At 46.7% G+C, this 21041-nt stretch overlaps 1 protein-coding gene across 1 annotated transcript in view; it reads right to left on the reverse strand.

Annotated features, from left to right (window-relative positions):
- Window positions 1-2535: 2535 nt before the first annotated feature.
- Window positions 2536-21041, reverse strand: part of LOC144276815 (protein-arginine deiminase type-2-like) — a 71839-nt gene continuing 53333 nt past the window's right edge. Inside the window, exons 11-16 of the mRNA XM_077837171.1 lie at window positions 12777-12928; window positions 11758-11902; window positions 9262-9355; window positions 6515-6600; window positions 4467-4595; window positions 2536-3141 (exon numbers count right to left, since the gene is read on the reverse strand). Coding sequence (XP_077693297.1) covers window positions 2908-3141; window positions 4467-4595; window positions 6515-6600; window positions 9262-9355; window positions 11758-11902; window positions 12777-12928 — 840 coding nt within the window. The 3' untranslated portion in view covers window positions 2536-2907. The remainder of the gene's footprint in view (window positions 3142-4466; window positions 4596-6514; window positions 6601-9261; window positions 9356-11757; window positions 11903-12776; window positions 12929-21041) is intronic.

The following is a 21041-nucleotide window of genomic DNA, read 5'->3' on the forward strand; positions in this document are numbered from 1 at the left end:
GTTACTGAAACATGTTGTGAGATTGAAAACAGGCACAAGCAGCCTTTCAGGTGCAACAGTAAAAAGGCCAAACAATGTGAATGGTTTATTCAGGAAATGCACACAAGCACAGGGATTACCCCAGGAACTGTGTACAATAGAAACTTCTCAGAGATAGCACTGCACAATGGGAACTGTTTGACCCGGGTCATAGCAAAAGAGCTTTCCAGCAAGTGGGTAGAAAATATAAAAGGGGAAAAATGACATCATGGGCGGTCCTCACTCTCCCTACAACACCACATCTGGAAACATCTGAGGAATAAAGACTGAATGGGGGGGAAGTGATGATCCCAGGCTAAGGGATTGCTAACCCATTTATGAAAACCTGGGAAACCCAAGCTGCAAAGCCAAGGCAGCCTGTGCCTTAATAATCTGCCAGTCTGTTTATCACTCCGGGGTGGGAATTTGCTAATTCATATCCTATCTAGTATGTTAAACTCAGTTTGCAGTTTTGTTTATTTACTAGGTAATCTGCTTTGAGCTGTTTGTTATCACTTATAATCACTTAAAATCTATCTTTTTGTAGTTAATAAACTTATTTTATCTTTTAATCCACACCAGTGTGCATTTGACTAACGTGTCTGGGGAAAAACTCAGCTTGGTTACCACAAGTGTGCATGGTCCTCGTCACATTGAGGGAGAGGCGGTCCGGGTATTAAACTCATATACTGGCCAGATTTGACTAGGGCAGGATGGTACTGCTCTGGGGTCCTAGGCTGGTGGTTAGAGAGCCTGCATGTGACTGCAGCTGGGTGTGACCCTACCTGTGTGAATGCTGGTGGAAGTGCAAGCTTGGAGGGCTTTGCAACTTGTCACAGCAGCACAGTGTGAGAGGGAGCCCAGGCTGGTGGGTCAGAGGGCTCAGTGATACCCCAGTTCCAGATGGCACCCTGGGGGGAACCCATCACAGCGAGATCTATGGAATAATCTCCCAAGGAAAATTATGGAAACCACGTCTCATGGGATTTAAAAGTAGACTCGACAAAAATACTACCAAACATAATGCTGAAAACAATACTACAGTAGCAGGGGAATACACTAAATGGATGATCTATTAGGCTTTTCTAACTCTAATTTCTATGAATTCATGGAACAAAAGGTGTGAGACTCAAGAGCTTTTGGGCTGATGTCCAGTCCAAGTCTGGCAGCTTGATAGCCTTATACATGGACAAGACATTCCTCTTAATTGAGGGGTCACTTCACATGGGTTGAACTCTGATTCCAGAGAGTAAACAAAGCTCGTCTTCCATATCTACTTGAAATGCAGGAATGTCCTGTTTGTTTGGATGATGGAAGCAATCCCTAAATTGTCCACTTACACATAAAGCCATAGAATTTAAGTCCAGAAAGGACCATCAGATCATCTACTCATCTCCTGTAGATCACAGGCCACCAACACCCCGCAGCATCCACACACTGAACCCAACAATCAAAATCAGACCAAAGTATCACAGCCCACAGGAGACTAAACTATTATGTGCCACAGACAAGGGGGACCGAGGTGGCCTTGAGGGAGGTGGTTCCATAGAGGAAAGCTTATAAACAAAATTTTGCTTTTGAACAAAACCAGACCATATTCTCCCCTGCTGTGATTCCAATGACTTCCGTGAATAAGTTTGGCCACTGATGCTTAATGTTCAGCAGCAGATTTGAGACTTTCAAACCCAGTAAAACAATGTCTTGGATTACATGGAACAAGAAAGGGAAAAAATTAGACTTTTGAAATAAATGGTGATTGGTTAACTGCTGTGCAGGGACTTCTTATAGCCTAAATTGGAAACAGTTCAGCTCATTTGCCCTACACATCCTTCATAGCATAAGAATACTGCTGAATGCCAGAAGCAACCATGTTTTCAGCGGATTAGTGTGTTCCCTGGCAGTTTAAAGTTTAAAAAAAAAGTTACATTCCATTGCCAGATTATAAAAGAATTTACGTTTCTTTCATCCTTTAATTACTCTTCCCTTTACACCTTGCTTTCCAAATTTCCAGAAGTGATGATTAGTGTGGTGTATTGTGGACTGTGTTGGAATTGCAAGGTATCACTTTAAGAGTGGAGGGAGGGGTTCCTGGTCCTCCTTGCTAGGGCGTTTTGTAGGGAAGTATGTGAGCTGGGTCTAGCAGCAGACATTCTGCAGCTAGCCAGCCTACAGTAAGGTGGGATGAGTTGTGTCTCACTGCCGTAGGCAGCAGCCTGCTTTGTCTTTCTCTGTTTTTTGCATTCTTGTGTGTTATCATGCTGAATTCTCAGAAATAAAGTCGTGTTACATTGCAACCTCGCAGCAAAAGCATTTTATGTTTTTATCTCACTTCTCTGTTTGTGTGCTATGAAATATACCTGGTAGATCAGCACTCACACCTTTTGGTAGCTGAAATCTTGGTTTCTGCCTCTAATGAAGAGACTACACCTTGAACTATGCAGTGCAGAGAACTAGTGCAGCCAGGATGTGCGTATTTAAAGACAAGACCAAGAGATTTCCACACTTTTTCCATTTAATTATCATGATTACAAATTATTGCCATCAGAACTCAGCAGAAGATGGCTTTTGCTACCATAGTTTCTATCAATCTTTTTTTGGTAGAATGCCCCTGATCAGTTCAACCTCCAGCTGCCATAATCTCCAAGGGCTTGAAAAAACCCAGAATGGAATGGGCTGGGACCTGCAGCATGCAAACCAGAATGGCGTGTGGCTGGAGGACCTTCCCATCTAATGGGTGAAACACACAGAGGCGCCAAAGCACAGCACCGAGACTCCATACCAAAGTTCTAGCGATTAATTCGACCAAGCTCAAGCAACCAACCAACCAACCAACAAAAAAAGTAGTGCCCACATGAGCTTCGACTGCAGGAATCTCCACCTGCTCGGCAGCTAGGGAATCACATGCCACCACTTGAAGGAGAAGGGCTTGCGATGGACATTGGTACCGCAGTGGACCTCTCCCAGCATCTTATGGTAGGAGGAAATGTCATCGATGAAGCTGCACATCAGCCCGAGTGGCTCCAGCAGAGAGCGGACATGTGCTTCCAAGCAGCAATCTCCCTCGATGATTGGCCCGAATGGCTTTGGGATTCCCAGGTCTTGAGATAGGACAATCATGTTCACCTGTGTAATAAGGGAGGAGATCAAGGGTTGCATTTCAGGGGAGCCAATGCCAAGGCATGTATGGGGTTTTGAATATGTTTTGATTGAAATGTCACCTTAACATATAGAATAAAAAAGGCTAGTAACCAAGGTAGGAAGCAAAGGTAAAACTGACGTCTTGCTGTCCCTCCATGACTTCCCTGAGGAACTTACAGGTCAAAACAAACATCCATGGAGCACAGTGCTCATGTGCTTTGGAGACTGCATTGCTTTCCATTGGCCTCTGGGTGCAATGCAAGGTGCTGATGATAGATGGGTGGGAAACGGTTTTCCTGTCCTGCGAAAATTTTTATGATTTAATTTTTTTTCCTGTTCAGGGTCAGGATGTAACTGGGACCTTTTGAAGTGGTTTGCAAAAAAACAGAAGAGACCAGAATAGCCTGGTGGCTACAGCACTCACCTGGATGTGGGAAAAGTTCCTGTTCTAACCAGTTGGTAATTCGGCTGTCTCTCTGGTTTTGACCAGAAATTCCATTCTGGACATGAGAAACATTTCCCAATGAAAGTTGAGTAGAAACTGTTACATTCCTACAAACAGTTTCGGTTTCAACAAATTGATGGACCATTTTTTAATTCTGATTTTAAAAAAATTCCATCGGAAAATTCCCAACCAGCCGCAGTATTGATCTAGCACTATAAATCTAGCACTTTATAGTTCAGGTCACAGATATGGTATCTTTTGCTCTGTCCCTTCCTTTGCGCTTTACCCTGACAGTGGATCAGCTGGGCTACTCAAGTTGGGTTTGAACATCTGAGAGTTCAAGGCTAAAGTGTTCTGAACAGGGGGCTCTTAACTATGAGATTTGCTTCCCTTTCCTTGGTCTGCAAGACCCTATGTTTGCTGAGCTTGTGGGCAAGGGGCCAGGTCAGTCTATTTATTTAAGCCTAAATTAAAAAAAAGAAAAATCACTAAATGATGGGTGCCCAACAGGAGACACCTCGGGGCCCCATTTTCAGAACGGCTGAGCACCGGTGACGTCTAATGAAGTCAGTGGGAGCTACAGGTACTTAGCAGCTCTGAAAATCAGACCCACAGAGTCCCAAATTGGCCCCCCAGAAACCAGGGAGTCTCTTAGGAAACATTGGCCCTAGGCTTTGTTCTCAGGAGAAGGGTCATTTGGGCTTGGTAGTTCATTTCAGCGTCGGCTGTGGACACTTGGCACATATCGTGGAATTTATATTGCCTGTGTACCTGCAGCGATCATGACAGGCACCCTATTGAAACACTGAAACAGAATAGGTGGGGCCCTGAGCCAACCGGTCCCAGGGGAGGGGGCCTCTCTCACCATGTTGGGGAAGTATGCCATGGCTTTGCCCATCTTGTCTATCTTGAAGAGCGCCGGGAGGTCTATGATGTCTTTTTCAGTCAGCCCAAGCTCTTTCTTGAGGATGTCTCTGTTCCAATCGATACAGCGCTGGGGGTGGGTGGGGGGTGAAGAGAAGGAGGATAATCAGAGGGTTAATATGGGCAAGCACAAGTTGGTCCAACAAGTGGAACAGCAGTATGGGATAGTCTAGGTGTTCTTGGTCCTGCCTCAGTGCGGAGGGATGGACTAGATGTCCTCTTGAGGTCCCTGCCAGCTCTACAATTTTATGATTATCTGATGACAGGGTAATCTCAGCTCCCATTGAAATTGGCTTGGTTCTCTAGCATGATTAAGGTGCAGTTGCATTAGCAGTGCAAGATCCCCACAGGAAATTCAAGGAATGAGGCTAACGTGAAAACTTCCAGGCAGCTGGCACACAGGATCACCACATTTATTTTCATCCTCGACTCTCGAAGCAGGTCAGGAGACCCCAAAAGAGCCTGGAGATTCATTGCCCAGGTCCCTCTTAGAGACCTGAAGATTTGCTTATTTCACTCCCTTGTCCCAGTGTTGATTCATGGTGTTGAAGGCCAGAAGAAATCAATACATCAGAGAAGACCCATGAGAATGCTTAAAGGATTAGAAAACATGTCTTACAATGATAGACTAAAGGAACTCAATTAATTTAGCTTATCAAAGAGAAGGTTAAGGGGTGACTTGATCTGCCAGGGTACTTAAATGGGGAACAAATATTTAATAACGGGCTCTTCAATCTAGTAGAAAAAGATATAACCTGATCGAATGGCTGGAAGTTGAAGCTAGACAAATTCAGACTGGAAATAAGGTGTACATTTTTAATGGTGTGAGTAATTAATCATTAGAACAAGTTTTCAAGAGTCATGGTGGATCCTCCATCACTTGCAATTATAAAATCAGGATTGAATGTTCTTCTAAAAGATCTGCTCTAGGAATTATGTTGGGGCAGTTCTCTGGCCTGTGTTATACACAGGTCAGACTAGATGATCATAATGGACCCTTCCAGCTTTAGAATCTATGAGTCAACAGTGTGCCCTTGTTGCCAAGAAGGCTAATGGCATATTGGGCTGCATTAGTAGGAGCATTGCCAGCAGATCGAGGGAAGTGATTATTCCCCTCTGTTCGGCACTGGTAAGGCCACATCTGGAGTATTGCATCCAGTTTTGGCCCCCCACTACAGAAAGGATGTGGACAAATTGGAGAGAGTCCAGCGGAGGGCAATGAAAATGATTAGGGGGTTGGGGCACATGACTTATGAGGAGAGGCTGAGTGAACTGGGCTTATTTAGTCTGCAGAAGAGACAAGTGAGGGGGGATTTGATAGCAGTCTTCAACTATCTGAAGGGGGGTTCTAAAGAGGATGGATCTAGGCTGTTCTCAGTGGTGGCAGATGACAGAACAAGGAGCAATGGTCTCAAGCTGCAGTGAGGGAGGTGTAGGTTGAATATTAGGAAAAACTATTTCACTAGGAGGGTGGTGAAGCACGGGAATGGGTTCCCTAGGGAGGTGGTAGAATCTCCATCCTTAAAAACCTCTAACAAAGGTTCGACAAAGCCCTGGCTAGGATGATTTAGTTGGGGTTGGTCCTGCTTTGAGCAGGGGGTTGGACTAGATGACCTCCTGAGGTCTCTTCCAACCCTAATGTATGATTCTATGAATCATCCATTCTGATCTCCTGTCTTTTGCAGGACATTCAGTTTCACCCCATTGCAGTGACTGCCTGCCAGCCATGAGAGTAGGAAGGTTTCCTTTCATCAGGCCTCCCACTAGGGAATGAAAATGCTGCCTTTGCAAACTCTTAGCTCCTGCAATGACCCCCCCGTGCTTCCAGTAGCTTAACCTTGCCAGCTATGTTTCTTGTGCCACATATTTACTCAATGGGACAATACCATCTTCCTTTTTCCCCCTTGCCCTCCCCAGCAGCAGCGAAGCACCTTTTGGGATGTCCTCCGCATGCCACAGCCCCACAGTCAGCCCTCGGTAGCTATTTACCTGTACGTATTGGTTCTCCTGCACCATGACCTCATTGGACAGGACCTTGTTAATGGTGACCCGTTTTGTGTCTGCCCCAGAATAACCTATACAGAGAAAACAAAATCAGCCATCTGATTAATGAAATGACAGTCAAAGCAAGCACCCTATACTAGAACATTCCAGTTCATGCTGGAGTTTCAGGGGCCTTGATCAAGGTACTTAAAATTATGAATAAAGTCGAGTCAAACCAACGCCCTGGATCAGAACACCCTGAACTTTGAATTTACATCAGGTCCATCAATAATTATAAAGGACACAGGGCCTGATCTTGAAGTCAACAGAACAACTCCCCCCTTCCCAACTTCTGTGGGTTTGGAGCAGGTCCATAGTGATGCGTGAGCCAGACCTTCTGTTTTACAATAGTTGATATAAGCAGAGGTTTCTGGAATCCGGATGGAAAGTCCCGTGGTCTAGGCACTGCACAGCAGCTCAGGAGATTGGGAGTCAGTTCTAGCTTTCAGAATAGCAGCCGTGTTAGTCTGTATCCTCAAAAAGAACAGGAGGACTTGTAGCACTTTAAAGACCAACAAATTTATTTGAGCATAAGCTTTCGTGAGCTACAGCTCACTTCATCGGATGCATGCAGTGGAAAATGCAGTGGGGAGATTTATATACACAGAGAACATGAAACAACGGGTGTTACCATACACACTGTAACGAGAGTTCTAGCTTTGTCACTGTCGCACTATGTTACGTTGGGCAAGTCATCAAGGGCTTGTCTACACAGGGAAGTTAGTGTGGAGTCAGATAGGGTGTGACTTTAAAGTGCATTAACTACTCTAAATTAACTCCCTGTGTGGACACTCTTGCTCCGCACTAAGAGTGTCTTTGTGCACTTTAACTTAATATACTTCCAAAGTGTTCACGTGGGAGTTAGCACATGCCGGCGGCTCTGGGCTTTCCCCCGCATGTAGATAACCAACTAGGACAAAGTTCCCAACCACGGCCAGTGATTTTGGGTGCCCGACTGGAGATGCTCATTTGCAGGGGTGCTGAGCACCCAGGGTTCTTGCGGACTTCATCTGGGGCTGTAGGGGTCAACGATTGTGGAAAATCAGGCGAGCAGGGTCTAAAGCTGTGTCCTCAAAACCAGAGGCACCTATAAGCTGTGCTCATCCTGAGAATGTTGCCCTTAATTCCTCTGGGCCTCACATGGCTAATGATACTTCTCTACCTCGTATGGGGGTTGTGAGGACGAAGCTCTCAGTAATTCTGGTGATGGGAGCTGTGTCAGTACATAGGCCTGCACCAGAGATGGGCTGAAGAGTTTAAGTGGTGCACTTGTCCCTGGCACTAGGGGGAATTTCATCCTAAGGGAAGAACTCATAATTAGAAGGTGTCCAAGCCAACTGCTCAGTCCAAAGAATCTGAAATGTCAGTGCTGCTTTGTGTGCTATGAGCCATCTAACGCCTTTACTGCTCATGAACGCTATTCAACGGCTGCACTATCTCGGTAATCTTCCTCTTTCTAAATGAGAGATTAAGTCCCTGGCAGAGCCGGCACAAAATAAATCATGGCATGTCAGGCCCTATATGGGAGAAAAGCTGCTGGAAAAAAAAAATCTCTAGTTTGCAAACTATGGACCAAGTTTCAAGAGCTGTCAGCAGAAGCATTAAAATATCTACAGTTGGTGGGTCCATATATCATTGTCTCACGGCCTCCATGTTACACAGTAATCCAGAGATTTAATGGCATTTCACCCCAGGGAAAATTCACCCCTATGCAGAGGGCCAACTCAAACCATATGCATCGCTGAAATCCCACGCAACTTCTCAAAATAGAGCTTGAGTGGGACATTTATGAATTGCACCCTCAGCAGGTGGTTATCTTGTGGGATCGGCTGCTGCAGGGGTTAGAGACAGTCAAATACCGGGGGCTGGATTACTTATGATAATTAACAACCAGCATGCTTGCTGACAACGAAAATACATCAGCTTCATTCTTCCGAGTGTAAGACAATCACTTCCGGGATTAGGGAAGAATTCCTTTCTTAATCCCCCTTGGAAATCATTGATGAATTGGCCAGGTGCATTGTGGGCTTTTCCCACTGATGCATCTTGAGGCAGGACGTCTGACTTGATGGACCAAATGACCTCATCCAGTTTGGCAAATCTTCTTTTCTCTTTGGGAAAAAACCCCCAGCATTTTAGATGCCCCTTTCGGAGACCAAATCAATTTCTCCCGTCTGATGAAAATGACAGTACTTTGGATACATTTCAAACAAAAACACAAGTACATTCTATGTGCCAGCTCAACATTTTGTAGATCCCCTTCTTTGTAAAGGGGCGCTAATTCCTTTGGCTTGTCCTAAAGCACAAAGAAAATAAAGACATGAAATCAGATGCATCTGTAGGGAAAAAAAATACTTTGGAACACTTCAGATAGAATGTCCAGTTCAAAGTAATTATTCCACAGACAGGACACGATGTTTCAGTTTTGGGTTACAGTCAGAGTTGCCTGAGTCTGGGGGTGTGCAGTAATATATGGCTCTGCACCATTCACTGAGGGTCAATACCTGAAGCCACATTTTATAGCTGGGGAAACTGAGGCAGGGAGCTGCTAAGTGACTTGGGATGAGTCAGTAGCAGGGTGGGGAATGGAACTCAGGTCTTCTATCACCCTTAGTTGCTCTCACCACTAAGCCATACTGTCTCCCCTTACTGACTGCCTCTTTTTGCCGGGAAGCAGGTATGTAGTAACTTACCTTTGAACATGGTGGCTTCTCCATGGCCCTCCTTCTGCTTCTCTCGGAAGAGCTTGTAGCAGGCCGACGTGCTGGCCATGAGCATCCGGAATTGCTGGGAGAAAGAGGGGGAGGAAGGGAGTAAGGGACTCGCGAAGAGGAAAGCACCAAATAACTATAATCAAGAGCAGCCATAATAATTTACAACTCAGTAACAAACGCACAGTTGGTCCATCACACTGAACACAAACTCCTTCTGGTCAGGGACCGCCCCTAAGAGCCAAGGGAGCTAATGGGAAAGAGCCAGGTTACTATAACTCCCTCTTACTCCACTGGGCACGGCCTCCCTATTGTACCTCATCAAGATTTGGAAACCCACAGCTCGCTGGTGCAGTTTCTCGGATCCTCCCAACCTAAGAAGCACCTGGCGCCTTTCACCCTGCGTTGAACCCTATATATTTACTCCCATGTCCTGGAATCACTAACACTGGTTACAAAGCTCTCAAGAGTCATCGGTAAAGACCAGCTGTGCTAGATCTTCTTAAGGCCAACAAGCCGCTTCTGTCAAAACAAGGACTAAGAAGGTGTTTGCTTAGCAGCTGTGGCAAAGGGGACTGAACTGTCCATTATAATGGCTGTGCAATGAGCAAGGGAAATTCAGTGAACCCGCTCCACTAGGGCACACACTTCACAGGCAGAAGAATTTAATACATGTCTAGATGCAAACATTTCTGGCCATTTGTTTTTGGCCGGACTTGTTTTTGTTTCGGTCGGTCAACGATCTAGTTCTTGGGATGGCGCGGCAGTCAAACTATTCTCTTCCGGGGCTGCATCCTGAGGGGTAAGGAGCAGCTGCAGCACCCACTGAACCCGTCTTGCCCGCAGGAAATGCTAAATTAACCCTATGCCACTTTAGTTATTCGCTGCTTTTAGTCACCCACATTTTAGACCTTTCTCGTTCATTCAGAAATGAGCAGGCTGAGTTTTCTTTTGCACCTGTCTCACATCACTGAGGCCTCGAAGCGCCTCACAGGCAGAACAAGGCCTGGGATGATCAAAGGAATCTAGCGGACAAAGACCTGGTCTCTACTACAAAGTTTTGCAAGGATAGCTGTGTCAGCTAGGAATATGGAACGGGTGGGGGGGGGAATCACACCTCCTAGCCGACACAGCTATGCTGGCAAACCCCCCCAGTGTAGATGTGCCGATGATTAGAGAGCAGTGCTTCTGTTGGCAACACTAATGTCATCAGGGGCGGCAGGGTTGTATCATTTTTGGTGGTGCCCAGAACGGGTCCAAGTCCTGGAAACCCCCCCCCGCCTGCCTTGTAAGCCGATATATATTTTTTTAAATAACGTAAAAATGTGAGGGCTCTGGGGTGGGGCTGGTGATGAGGGGTTTGGGGTGTAGGAGGGGGCGTAGGGCTGGGGCAGAGGGTTGGGGTGGGGGGGGTGAGGGCTCTGGCTGCAGGTGCAGGCTCTGGGATGGGGTGGGGCTGGGGATGACGAGTTTGGGGTGCAGACAGGCTGCTCCGGGGCTGGGGCCAGAGAGGACGACTCCCACCAGCCTCTCCCTGCTGGCAGCAGTGAGCTCCAGAGGAGGAGCCCCTCTACCCCCTCGGCAGCACACTCACCCCGCACCACTGTCCCCTCTCAGGTGCAGGAAGCTCCCTCGCCTCCCCTATGGTGGGTGCTGGGTGCGGGAGGGCTGCTATCACATGTGCACCTCCTCCCCTGCTGCTGCCCCTCACTGTAGCCTCACTGGGGGTGGGGGATGGGGCTGCCCCATGCCCAGCATGTGGCAGGAGCGGTGACTGCGGGCAGGGGGGCCCTCTCTGCTGCTGGAGGGTCCTGCCAGAAAAGGGAAGGGTCCGTCTGTCCATCCGAGGCAGAAGGGCAGGGTCAGGGTCAGGTTGCCCTGGCACTTGCAGTTGGGGGGTGCTAGGACCCAACGGTGGCAGTTGATGCCGGGGCACAGAGCAGAGCATGGAGCTGCAGGGGGCAGCCCCCCAGGGCGCAGGGAGGGACGCCCGGGGGCGGCAGGCTGGGCCGGAGCAGAGACCCGGCCCCGAACATTATTGGAGCCAGGCCCCCTGGGCCCTGAATATTGCTGGAGCATGGGCACCACGGGCCCATATAACTCGCCACCCCTGAACGTCATACAGGAGGTGGTGTAGTTACGCGGGCAGAACGCCTACTGGTGGTGTCTGCCAGCCTAGCAGTACCAACGTGGGCCCTGTAGAGTAGGCCTGGCCTTAGACACTCAACTCTGACTGAACTCCCATTGGTGCTTTTGAAAATATCAGCCCATGCCACTAACACCAAATAGATCAACGAACGGCCTCCTTCCCTGCCCTGAGACAACAGGGGCAGGTTTCCATTTCAGTTTCATTTTTTCAAAGATGGGGCAAACATTATGCCCAAAGAGCTTGATAAATTTCCAACAAAAACCTAGCAGGGGCTTGAAGCTTGTTCCTTTCCCTTGTAACCTTTGGAAAATTGCCACCTGGTAGGTCACCTTTTTGTCAGGAAGGGGCACAAAAGTCACAAACTCATCCACATGACCCACGGTCAGCCAATCAGAGTAGAGCTCCACAGGCGACTGGACTTGCTGAGCATAGAGGAACTCTCTCACCACCTTGGTCATCCTCCTCCCAGCAGATCTAGTGGTTGATTGTCCAAAGGGCAAAAAAAAAAAAAAGAAAATAACGTTTTAGAAGGGAGACAAAGTGACAATGACGATGGTTTGAAGAACAAAGCGATGCAACCAAAACCGTGACTGCCCCGTCAATCCCCATCCAGCCCGGCAGAGACAGAGATTGTGGTGATGCTAACAATTCCTTTTCTACTGGCGTTTCCTAAAGATACCAACAAATACGTTCATGAAGGTCACTCCACTCCTGTGCGGACAGACAGCTCAAGTGCATGACCCACTTAACATCCATCCCAAGGTGATGCTGATAAAATTTCATAGCAAATTGTTGGTGACGAACGATTGCCATGGCCAAAACAGCTAAGAAAAGTCAGCCCGTGACCTTGCTAAACCACAGTCACTCACGACTGGAGAGGAGTCCAGACGCTGCTGATCTTTGGAGGGGATTGTGAGGGACGATTGGAACCCAAATTGCAAATTGGATTTTACACACACCCCTCCGTAGATTTATAGATTACAAGGCCAGAATGGACCATTGTAATAATCTACTATGGCCTGTGTAAAACAGGCTGTAGAACTTCCCTGACTTAATTTGTGTTTGAACCTAGAGCAGATTTTTTAGAAAAAACATTCATTCTTGATTTAAAAAATGCCAGTGATGGAAAATTATAACGGGCCAAACAAATCCCCCGAATCTGTTGACGAGGTGTCAACAACCACAGTTCACCCTACAGGAGGGATCAAGAACTGCTCGGGCTAGAAATACACACACACACCCCATATACCCAGCTGTGTGGAGACAGATGGGCAGTTAACAGAGAACAGTGGTATCCTTACGACCCCCGACTGCTGTGAAACACGCCATCTTCCTAACTCTCTCTTACGTGGGGAAGCTGCTTCCAATGAGGATCCTCCCCAGGGGATATGCCTTCCCGTTGACGGTCACCGGAGGGCTGACTTCCAGGTTGCCGAAGGAGTCGAGACTGGTGACAGCCTCGAATAGAGGCTCCCTGGTCACGTAGCCGAAGTCTGGGCCCTGGGAACACAGCAATCAGCACAAGTGTTTATAGTGAATTCTCCTTCCTTGTCCCAACCCCATGTGGTTTTTACCAGACACACCCATTATGCCTAAAGTTCCTGAACTCAGCATAGATTAATAAAATTAGTTTACCAAGATTGCTATGTAACTAGAGCAGTAGGCATAGATTGGGCTAGTGCGGCACTTGGGATTAATGGTGGAGCAGCACCCTTGGACCTGCTCTGTCTTTGGCATTTGACACACACAGTGCTCATAGATACAATGGCTTAACTGCATCCCTTACAGCCTGAAGGTTTGATTGTGTCCGACAGTCCATGGATACATGAAAAGAAAAGGAGTACTTGTGGCACCTAGTCTCTAAGGTGCCACAAGTACGCCTTTTCTTTTTGCGAATACAGACTAACACGGCTGTTACTCTGAAACCTGTCATGGATACATGATGAGGGTTCAGGAGGAGGGGGTTACATGGCAAGGGACCCCCTTCTCTCCATGTGATGCCCTCACTCTTCTCCGCACAATTGAGCAGATCTGTTTAGGCATGGAAGGAAGTGCAAGTGGCCCACCGTCCTAGGGTGATGGAGTTGCCTCTAGAGCATATCTTCCCTGGGAGCTGCGCTGCCAGGTGGAAATCTGGCTGAGTCTTCAGAGACTCACGCTGCAGCATGTCCTCTTAGTGTCCCTTCCAGGGCAGGCCGTGACCCTGAGTTTCTGTAAGTGTTGGTGATACTCTCAGATGAACAAGAAAGCTCAGGAACTCATCTGCATTTATCTCTTTTTTGGTCAAACTTTCATGCGGTGGTGTGCAACCAGACTGGCTCTCCATATTGTACATGTGGCTGTGATTTCCTTTACTGACTACCCAAATCAGCTGTTGCTCACAGAAAAATGAAGGGACCATTTGGGATTCACTACGTCCGATTAGAACCCCTTCCTCCCCATCCCACCCGGTTCCACCCTGGTTGTTTGACAGGTGTTTTGATGTTTGCAGGCTCACATATCCCCACCCACAATGCAATTATCAGAAGATCACTGTCTGACTTACACAAACCCTTTGCTGGCCAAATGAGTAGGTAGGAGGGTAAAGTGGCAGCTGGAATGGTTTACAGTAAACAGTCAGACATGCAGAGGGGAAAATGTCCTCCTCCTCAACTCAACACTGCTCCAACTTCCAGAGGGTCAAAATATCAAGAACATTAGCAGAGGGAAACCTGTGAATGAGCAGTTCTTCATGAAAGCTGGCAAATGTTCATGGTACAATGGGGTTGCGAAGGATGAAATTCACCCCTGTGCAGAGTCATGCCAAGGACTATGCCCCACTTAAGTCTTATTTTCAGGGGCCTAGTGGAAGTGGCACTTACGCGGTCTTGGGGTGATGCTCTGCAGGGGTTGAATTTCACACGATCTGCATTGCCCGCAATAATTTGCTGACATTTTGGGTCAGCTGCACCAGGGAAACATGGCAATATTGAAAAGGGAAATAAATGCTAACAGTGCAGCAAAACCATTCACTGCCGTTCCAGAGGTATGGTAAGACTGTCTGGCAAGTGGTTTACAAAAGACAACACAAGAAGCCATTGATGTGCATACATATTGCTTTCACACTGTGATGTGTGAGTAACAATCTGATTTGCAATGTTATGGTTTAAATTCTAGGGGAAAGGGGAAAGCTGACAATGGAAGAGGCTGCTCGCGCTTGGGTATAAAGAAGTTGCATTAGCAAGGGAAAATGTATTGCAATGTTGCAGAACTGGCAGGCAGAACTGGCAGGCTGCTGTGCAACTTCATTGACATCAGCCTAGTTGTGCCAGGGATAAATTTGGGCCACTTAGTTTAGTGCAGCTAGGGGTGGGGACGGGGCAGGGACTGATTCTCCACTACCTTGCATCTTGTGTTCTCATTTACACCCGTGCAAAATGCTGCCAATCCAGAATTCTACACTCACATTAAACCAGGAGGCGATCCCAAAAGGGATCCCTTCACGCGCACAGTAGGCCCCATTTCTGCGGGGGCCATTAGAATGATTTATACGAGAATGCGGACGTGTCGGTTTAACAGGTTGTTTTCTGCTTACTCCTCCAAATGTTCTGGGCTCATTTAGCTCTAGAGGCACGAGAAGGGAGCCTGCTTTTATTCGACGGGGAAGAAGATCTCACTTTCTCTTTCCATCCTCTCGCCAGCTTCCGGAGATTAGTTGTTTGGACTTTTTTTTCTGAAAGGGCCTGAAATCCTTCCCTTGCCAGGATTTCCCTGGGGGAGCTCAGGCTTTATTTTTGCTTAAGCAGTTCAGGTTCGAAAGCACTGTCTGAACCAGTGATACTCAGATGGCTCGTGAGCCGCAAGTGGCTCTTTAATGCCTCTCCTGTGGCTCTGCAGCATATGGTATTAAAACACGGTGTAATATCACTGTTAACCAATCTAAGTTATGAACCAATCAGGATGCTTTCCCTGTGTTATTAACCAGTGAAGTTACCAACTTGCACTCAGTTATTAACTTATTTGCTGTGAGAATAATATATAAACTAAATATTTCCCAGTCACACTGTTTAAATATGAATGATAAGCGATCACTTGTTACCGAGTATGATTGTCTTCCATGGGAGTTATGGGTCCTCAGGTGGCTAATAAGGCCAATCCTTGAACCACAAGTTCTATTACAATGAGGGCAGATGTTTTCAGGCTCAGCAGGAGGCTGTTCACCATGACTGGAAGCCAGTCTCTCCTTTCTCCTGCACCTCTTGTCCTCTTCAGCTTGTCGGCGAGCAAGTTCAATATGCAAGGGACCATCACGTAGGACTTCACCCCATTTTAAGCAATCCTGGGCAAGTGTCTCCCAAGTGTCAATATTACACTTTTTTAGGTTGTCCTTCAGCAAGTCCTTATAATGCTTGTGTTGTCCACCCACATTATGGTGCCCTTCTTTCAGCTGAGAGAACAGGACCTGTTCTGGGAGGCGATGGTCTGGCATCTGGACAATGTGACCAGTCCAGCGGAATTGCTGACGAACGATCATTGCCTCGATACTGGTGGTCTTTGCCTCTTCCAGAACATTAATACTGGTGCGCCTGTCTTCCCATTTGATCTTCAGAATCTTACAAAGGCAGCGTTGATGGTGCCTCTCAAGGACTTTCAAGTGGTGTCTATAGGTTGTCCAAGTTTCAGACCCATATAACAGTGTTGGGAGAATAACGGCTTGATAAACAAGAAGCTTGGTGTCTGTTCGAATGTCATGATCTTCAAAAACCCTGTGCCGCAAATGAGAAAAAGCTACACTGGCACAGCTCAGGCGGTGTTGGATTCCTGCATCAACATCTGCCTTGGATGAGAGATGACTTCCAAGGCAGAGGAAATGATCGACATTCTCCAGTGCCACTCCATTGATTTTGATAGATGGGGCATGAAATACCGCATTTGGAGAGGGCTGATAGAGCACTTTAGTCTTCTTGATATTAAGAGTGAGACCAAAGACATGCATAAGCGTCGGCAAACACGTTCAAGACAGTTTGAAGATCTTTCTCAGGGTGGGCAAAGATTGCGTTGTCATCAGCATACTGGAGTTCCACAAGAGATGGTGTGGAGATCTTACTCTTGGCTTTCAGCCTGCTAACCCTGAACAGCTTTCCGTCCATTCTGTAAATGATTTCAATGCCAGCTGTAAACTTCCCAGCAATCAGGTAAAGAATGACAGCAATAAAAACTGCAAACATGGTTGGAGTTATGATACAGCCCTGTTTGACTTCTGTTTGTACTTTGAAACGTTCACTCTGGGAGCCAGTGCCGCTCAGAACAGTAGCTTTCATGTTATCATGAAGGAATTTTAGGACATTGATGTATTTATCAGGACATCCAATCTTAGAAAGTACAGTCCAGAGGGCATGGCGATTCACTGAATCAAAGGCTTTAGTTAGATCAATAAAAGCTATGTACAGCGGTCAGTTTTGCTCCTGACACTTTTCTTGCAGCTGCCGTGCTGTGAAGATCCTATCTGCAGTTCTATGACATGGTCGGAAACCACTCTGTGACTCCGGTAAAATTTCTTCTGAGAGGGGCAGAAAGCGGGTTGCAAGGATCCACGCCAGAACTTTGCCTGCAATGGCTAGGAGGGAGATACTACAATAATTTCCACAATCCACTTTATCTCCTTTCTTGAAGAGGGTAACAATCAGGGCATCCCGCATTTCACTGGGTATCTCCTCCTTTATCCAGATTTTAAGGATAAGCAGGTAAAGCTGCCAAATTAGCTCTGGTCCACCATCTTTAAAGATTTCAGTGGGGATCCCATCTAGACCTGCTGCCTTGTTGTTCTTCATCTGCTTGGTGGCATTGTGTACCTCATACAAATCGGGAGGGTCTCCGAGCTCATCCCTAAATTGTTGGTGTGGGTTTTGCTCAAGGACTTCATCTGCAACCATAGAATTACAGTTAAGGAGCTCTTCAAAATGTTCTTTCCAGCAAGAATTGATGGCTTCATTGTCCTTCAAAAGTGTGGTTCCATCCTTAGAGTGAAGAGGATTCGTACCATGGCAAATTGGCCCATAAATAGCCTTGGTGGCACTAAAGAAACCACATGTATTGTGGATATCTGTGAGATGTTGGAGTTATTGCACTTTCTCAGTCCACCATTTGTTCTTGAGTTCTCTGGTTTTAGGTTGGACTTCCGCCCTTGCTTTGGCATGGGCTTCTCTCTTTATATTACAGTTTATGTTGTTCTGCCAAGCAGAAAATGCCATTCTCTTCTCATTGATGAGTTGCTCAATTTCAGCATCGTTCTCGTCAAACCAGTCCTGATGTTTTCTGGTTTGGTAGCCTATGGTTTCCTCACAGACATTGATGATTACTGCTTTCAACTGGCTCCAATGTTCCTCAATTTCTTCCAGAAACTCTGATGGGAGCTTTTCTTCTAAGACTGCTTGGAAGTGGTCATGCTTAATAGGGTCCTTCAAATCTTGAACCTTCAACTTGCGCCTGATCTACTTCTTTTGCAGCCTCCATTTGGGAGCGATCTTAATTTTCACTGTGGATCGAATAAGGTGATGATCAGTCCAACAGTCGTCAGCACTTGTTATTGCTCTTGTGAGAAGTACGTCACTATGAATGCGGGCACGAACTATGACATAGTCGAGGAGATGTCAGTGCTTTGACCGTGGGTGTCTCCAAGGTGTTCTGAACTTTTCCTCTTGTCGGAAGAGAGTATTCGTAATAATAAGTTCATGTTCAGCACAGTTGGTCAGGAGCAGAATTCCATTTGAATTGCTTTTGCCAACTCCTTCTTTCCCAATTGTTCCTTTCCACAGGTCTGGGTCTCGCCCAACATGTGCATTGAAATCCCCCAGAAGGCTGATCTTGTCTTCTGTAAGGGTCTCTGATAAAATGGTTTCCAACTGAGAATAAAAATCTTCCTTTACATTCTCACCAGCATCCAGTGTTGGTGCATAGGTGCTCACAATAGTTGCCTGTTGATTTTTGGTGAGCCTCCATCGGAGTGTTATAAACCGCTCATTGATGCCAACTGGTACCTCAGAGAGGCACCGTACGAGCTTGCTCTTTATAGCAAAGCCCACTCCATGCAATTGGGCTTCATCCATAGATTTTCCCTTCCAGAATTAGGTGTATTCTCTTTTCTCCTCCCCCACCTGCCCTTCATCAGCTCTTCTAGTTTTGGACAAAGCAGCAATATCGATGTTAAATCAACTCTATTCACAAGCAATAATGGCTGTATGTCGCTTTGGTTGGTCGCTGTTTGAGTTGTCATTCAGGGTACGTACATTCCAAGTTCCAAAGTTGAAAAGTTTATTACATTTTCGACTGCTGAGGTGGTGATCTTGCTAGATGAGCCTATCCAGCCAGGAAAAACAGAGGCAAGACTATTTTTAGGGTACCTTTTCTAACCCCCTCCCCATGTGGGGTGAGCAGAGTGGATCCTAAATAGGACTGCTCAGTTGTGGGTGCAGCTGCTGAGATGCTCGACCCACTTCGATCCTCGAGCAAGATGACTGTATCAACACCCACTGCCTGTGTGTCGTTCTGTAACTAGGAACTTCCGGATTTTGCTGTCCTGTTCCTGTTGCCACTCGCCGATTGCCATCAGACTTTTGATTTGTGCAAATGTTATTTTCTCCAAAACTGGAAGACTCCTGTGCGGGACTTCTTTTAAAGTGGGGAGATGGTGCACAATAGTCACTACGCTATCCTTGACAGATAGAGGACTTGAAACCAATGGCCTGGGCACTGTGACGATTGGAGATCCTCTATCTGCTGCAGCCTACGTCCACCTTCACAGCCGTTGTAACAGAACACAACAGTTATCCTCCGTCTGTTCTGCCATTAGGGACTTCTTGGATCACACTTTGTCTGGAACCTTTCTGCCATGGGTAGCCCTAAGGGAGTACATCACTCCAGGCAGCATCGCTCTCAGGGTCATTGAGACAAGCAAGCCTCTCCACCACTACATGGAGAGCAAATATGAACAGTACTATAGTAAATGAAACAATTAATTCACATGACTGGAACTCTTTTGGGTCATGTCGGTTGCTAATTTGGCTCCTGAACCACTGAGATCACTGGTCTGAACCATGGTCTCATAACCTGCTCAGCTACTAGCCTTTCCACTGCTTTGTATAACACTTGGCACCAACCATTCCTTTCATTTGAGAATCTCAAGGATATTTACCAAGGTTGGGAAATAATGTATTTTATGCGTGGGGAAACAGACAGAGAAGTTAAGACCAAAATTTGCCAAAGGGGCTATTGGTTTGGGATGCCACAAGGTTTTGGTTCCACAACCCGAGACGCCTTGAGCCAGATTTCCAAAAGAGCTCAGTTCCCATTAAGGTGCTTTACGTAAGCAGCCCGATTTTCATAAGTGCCTGGCACCTGGTACCCCCTGTTGTTCTCCAATGGAGCTGCAGGGAGCTGAGTGTTTCTGAAAATCTCACCTCTTTATTTAGGCCCCTAAATGGGAGCTAAGTTCTTTGGACTATCTGGTCCCCAGTGCTTGATTTTCAAAGCTTATGAGCGCACCTAGCTCCAAATGGAATCAATGGGAACTGCTGGGGATCAGTGTCTCTGAAAATCAGACCCTGGATGTCTCAAGTTGGGCAGACAAATAACAAGGCAGCCAAAATCAGCAGCCATTTGAATGTTTTATCCCAAATGAGTAAGTGGCAGAACTAGGAACAGAACCTCAAAGTCCCTGCTCCCAGTCCTGTGCTCTAAGCACTGGTCATTGCCAGATCCTTATTTACAACCTCACTTAGATTTGCATTTTTGAGGGGGAGCAGAAGGCCCATTGATGGCTCCAAGTAATGGATATTGCTTGACTGAGGCTAGTGGATCAAGAGAGGATAAATTGGAGAGAGTCCAGCGAAGGGCAACAAAAATGATTAGGGGTCTAGAACACATGACTTATGAGGAGAGGCTGAGGGAGCTGGGATTGTTTAGCCTGCAGAAGAGAAGAATGAGGGGGGATTTGATAGCTGCTTTCAACTACCTGAAAGGGGGTTCCAAAGAGGATGGCTCTAGACTGTTCTCAATGGTAGCAGATGACAGAACGAGGAGTAATGGTCTCAAGTTGCAGTGGGGGAGGTTTAGATTGGATATTAGGAAAAACTTTTTCACTAAGAGGGTGGTGAAACACTGGAATGCGTTACCTAGGGAGGTGGTAGAATCTCCTTCCTTAGAGGTTTTTAAGGTCAGGCTTGACAAAGCCCTGGCTGGGATGATTTAACTGGGAATTGGTCCTGCTTCGAGCAGGGGGTTGGACTAGATGACCTTCAGGGGTCCCTTCCAACCCTGATATTCTATGATTCTATGATAAGAGGTCTCTCATGGTGTCTATAAAAGGGAGCTGAAATGAGGAGAGAAGCTTTGCTGAAATCTCAGCTATGCTATTGAAACTTCCCGAGACTGAACGGTCTTGAAATCCCATCAGTGGTTTATCCCAGCAGCTGGAACACTGCAGAGATGCCACATGGTGTTGCTGTCTCTGGTCAAAGCTGATCCTATGGGCGCAGCTTGCAAAGAGCCCACAGGCATATGGCTCTAGCCTGTTGGCAATGACTGTACATGGCAGGTTATAAGATTGCCGAGTGAAAATCTAATTCTAAAATATAAA

The sequence above is a fragment of the Eretmochelys imbricata genome, chromosome 18 (assembly GCF_965152235.1).
Source record: "Eretmochelys imbricata isolate rEreImb1 chromosome 18, rEreImb1.hap1, whole genome shotgun sequence".
Taxonomy (NCBI): Eukaryota; Metazoa; Chordata; order Testudines; family Cheloniidae; genus Eretmochelys; species Eretmochelys imbricata.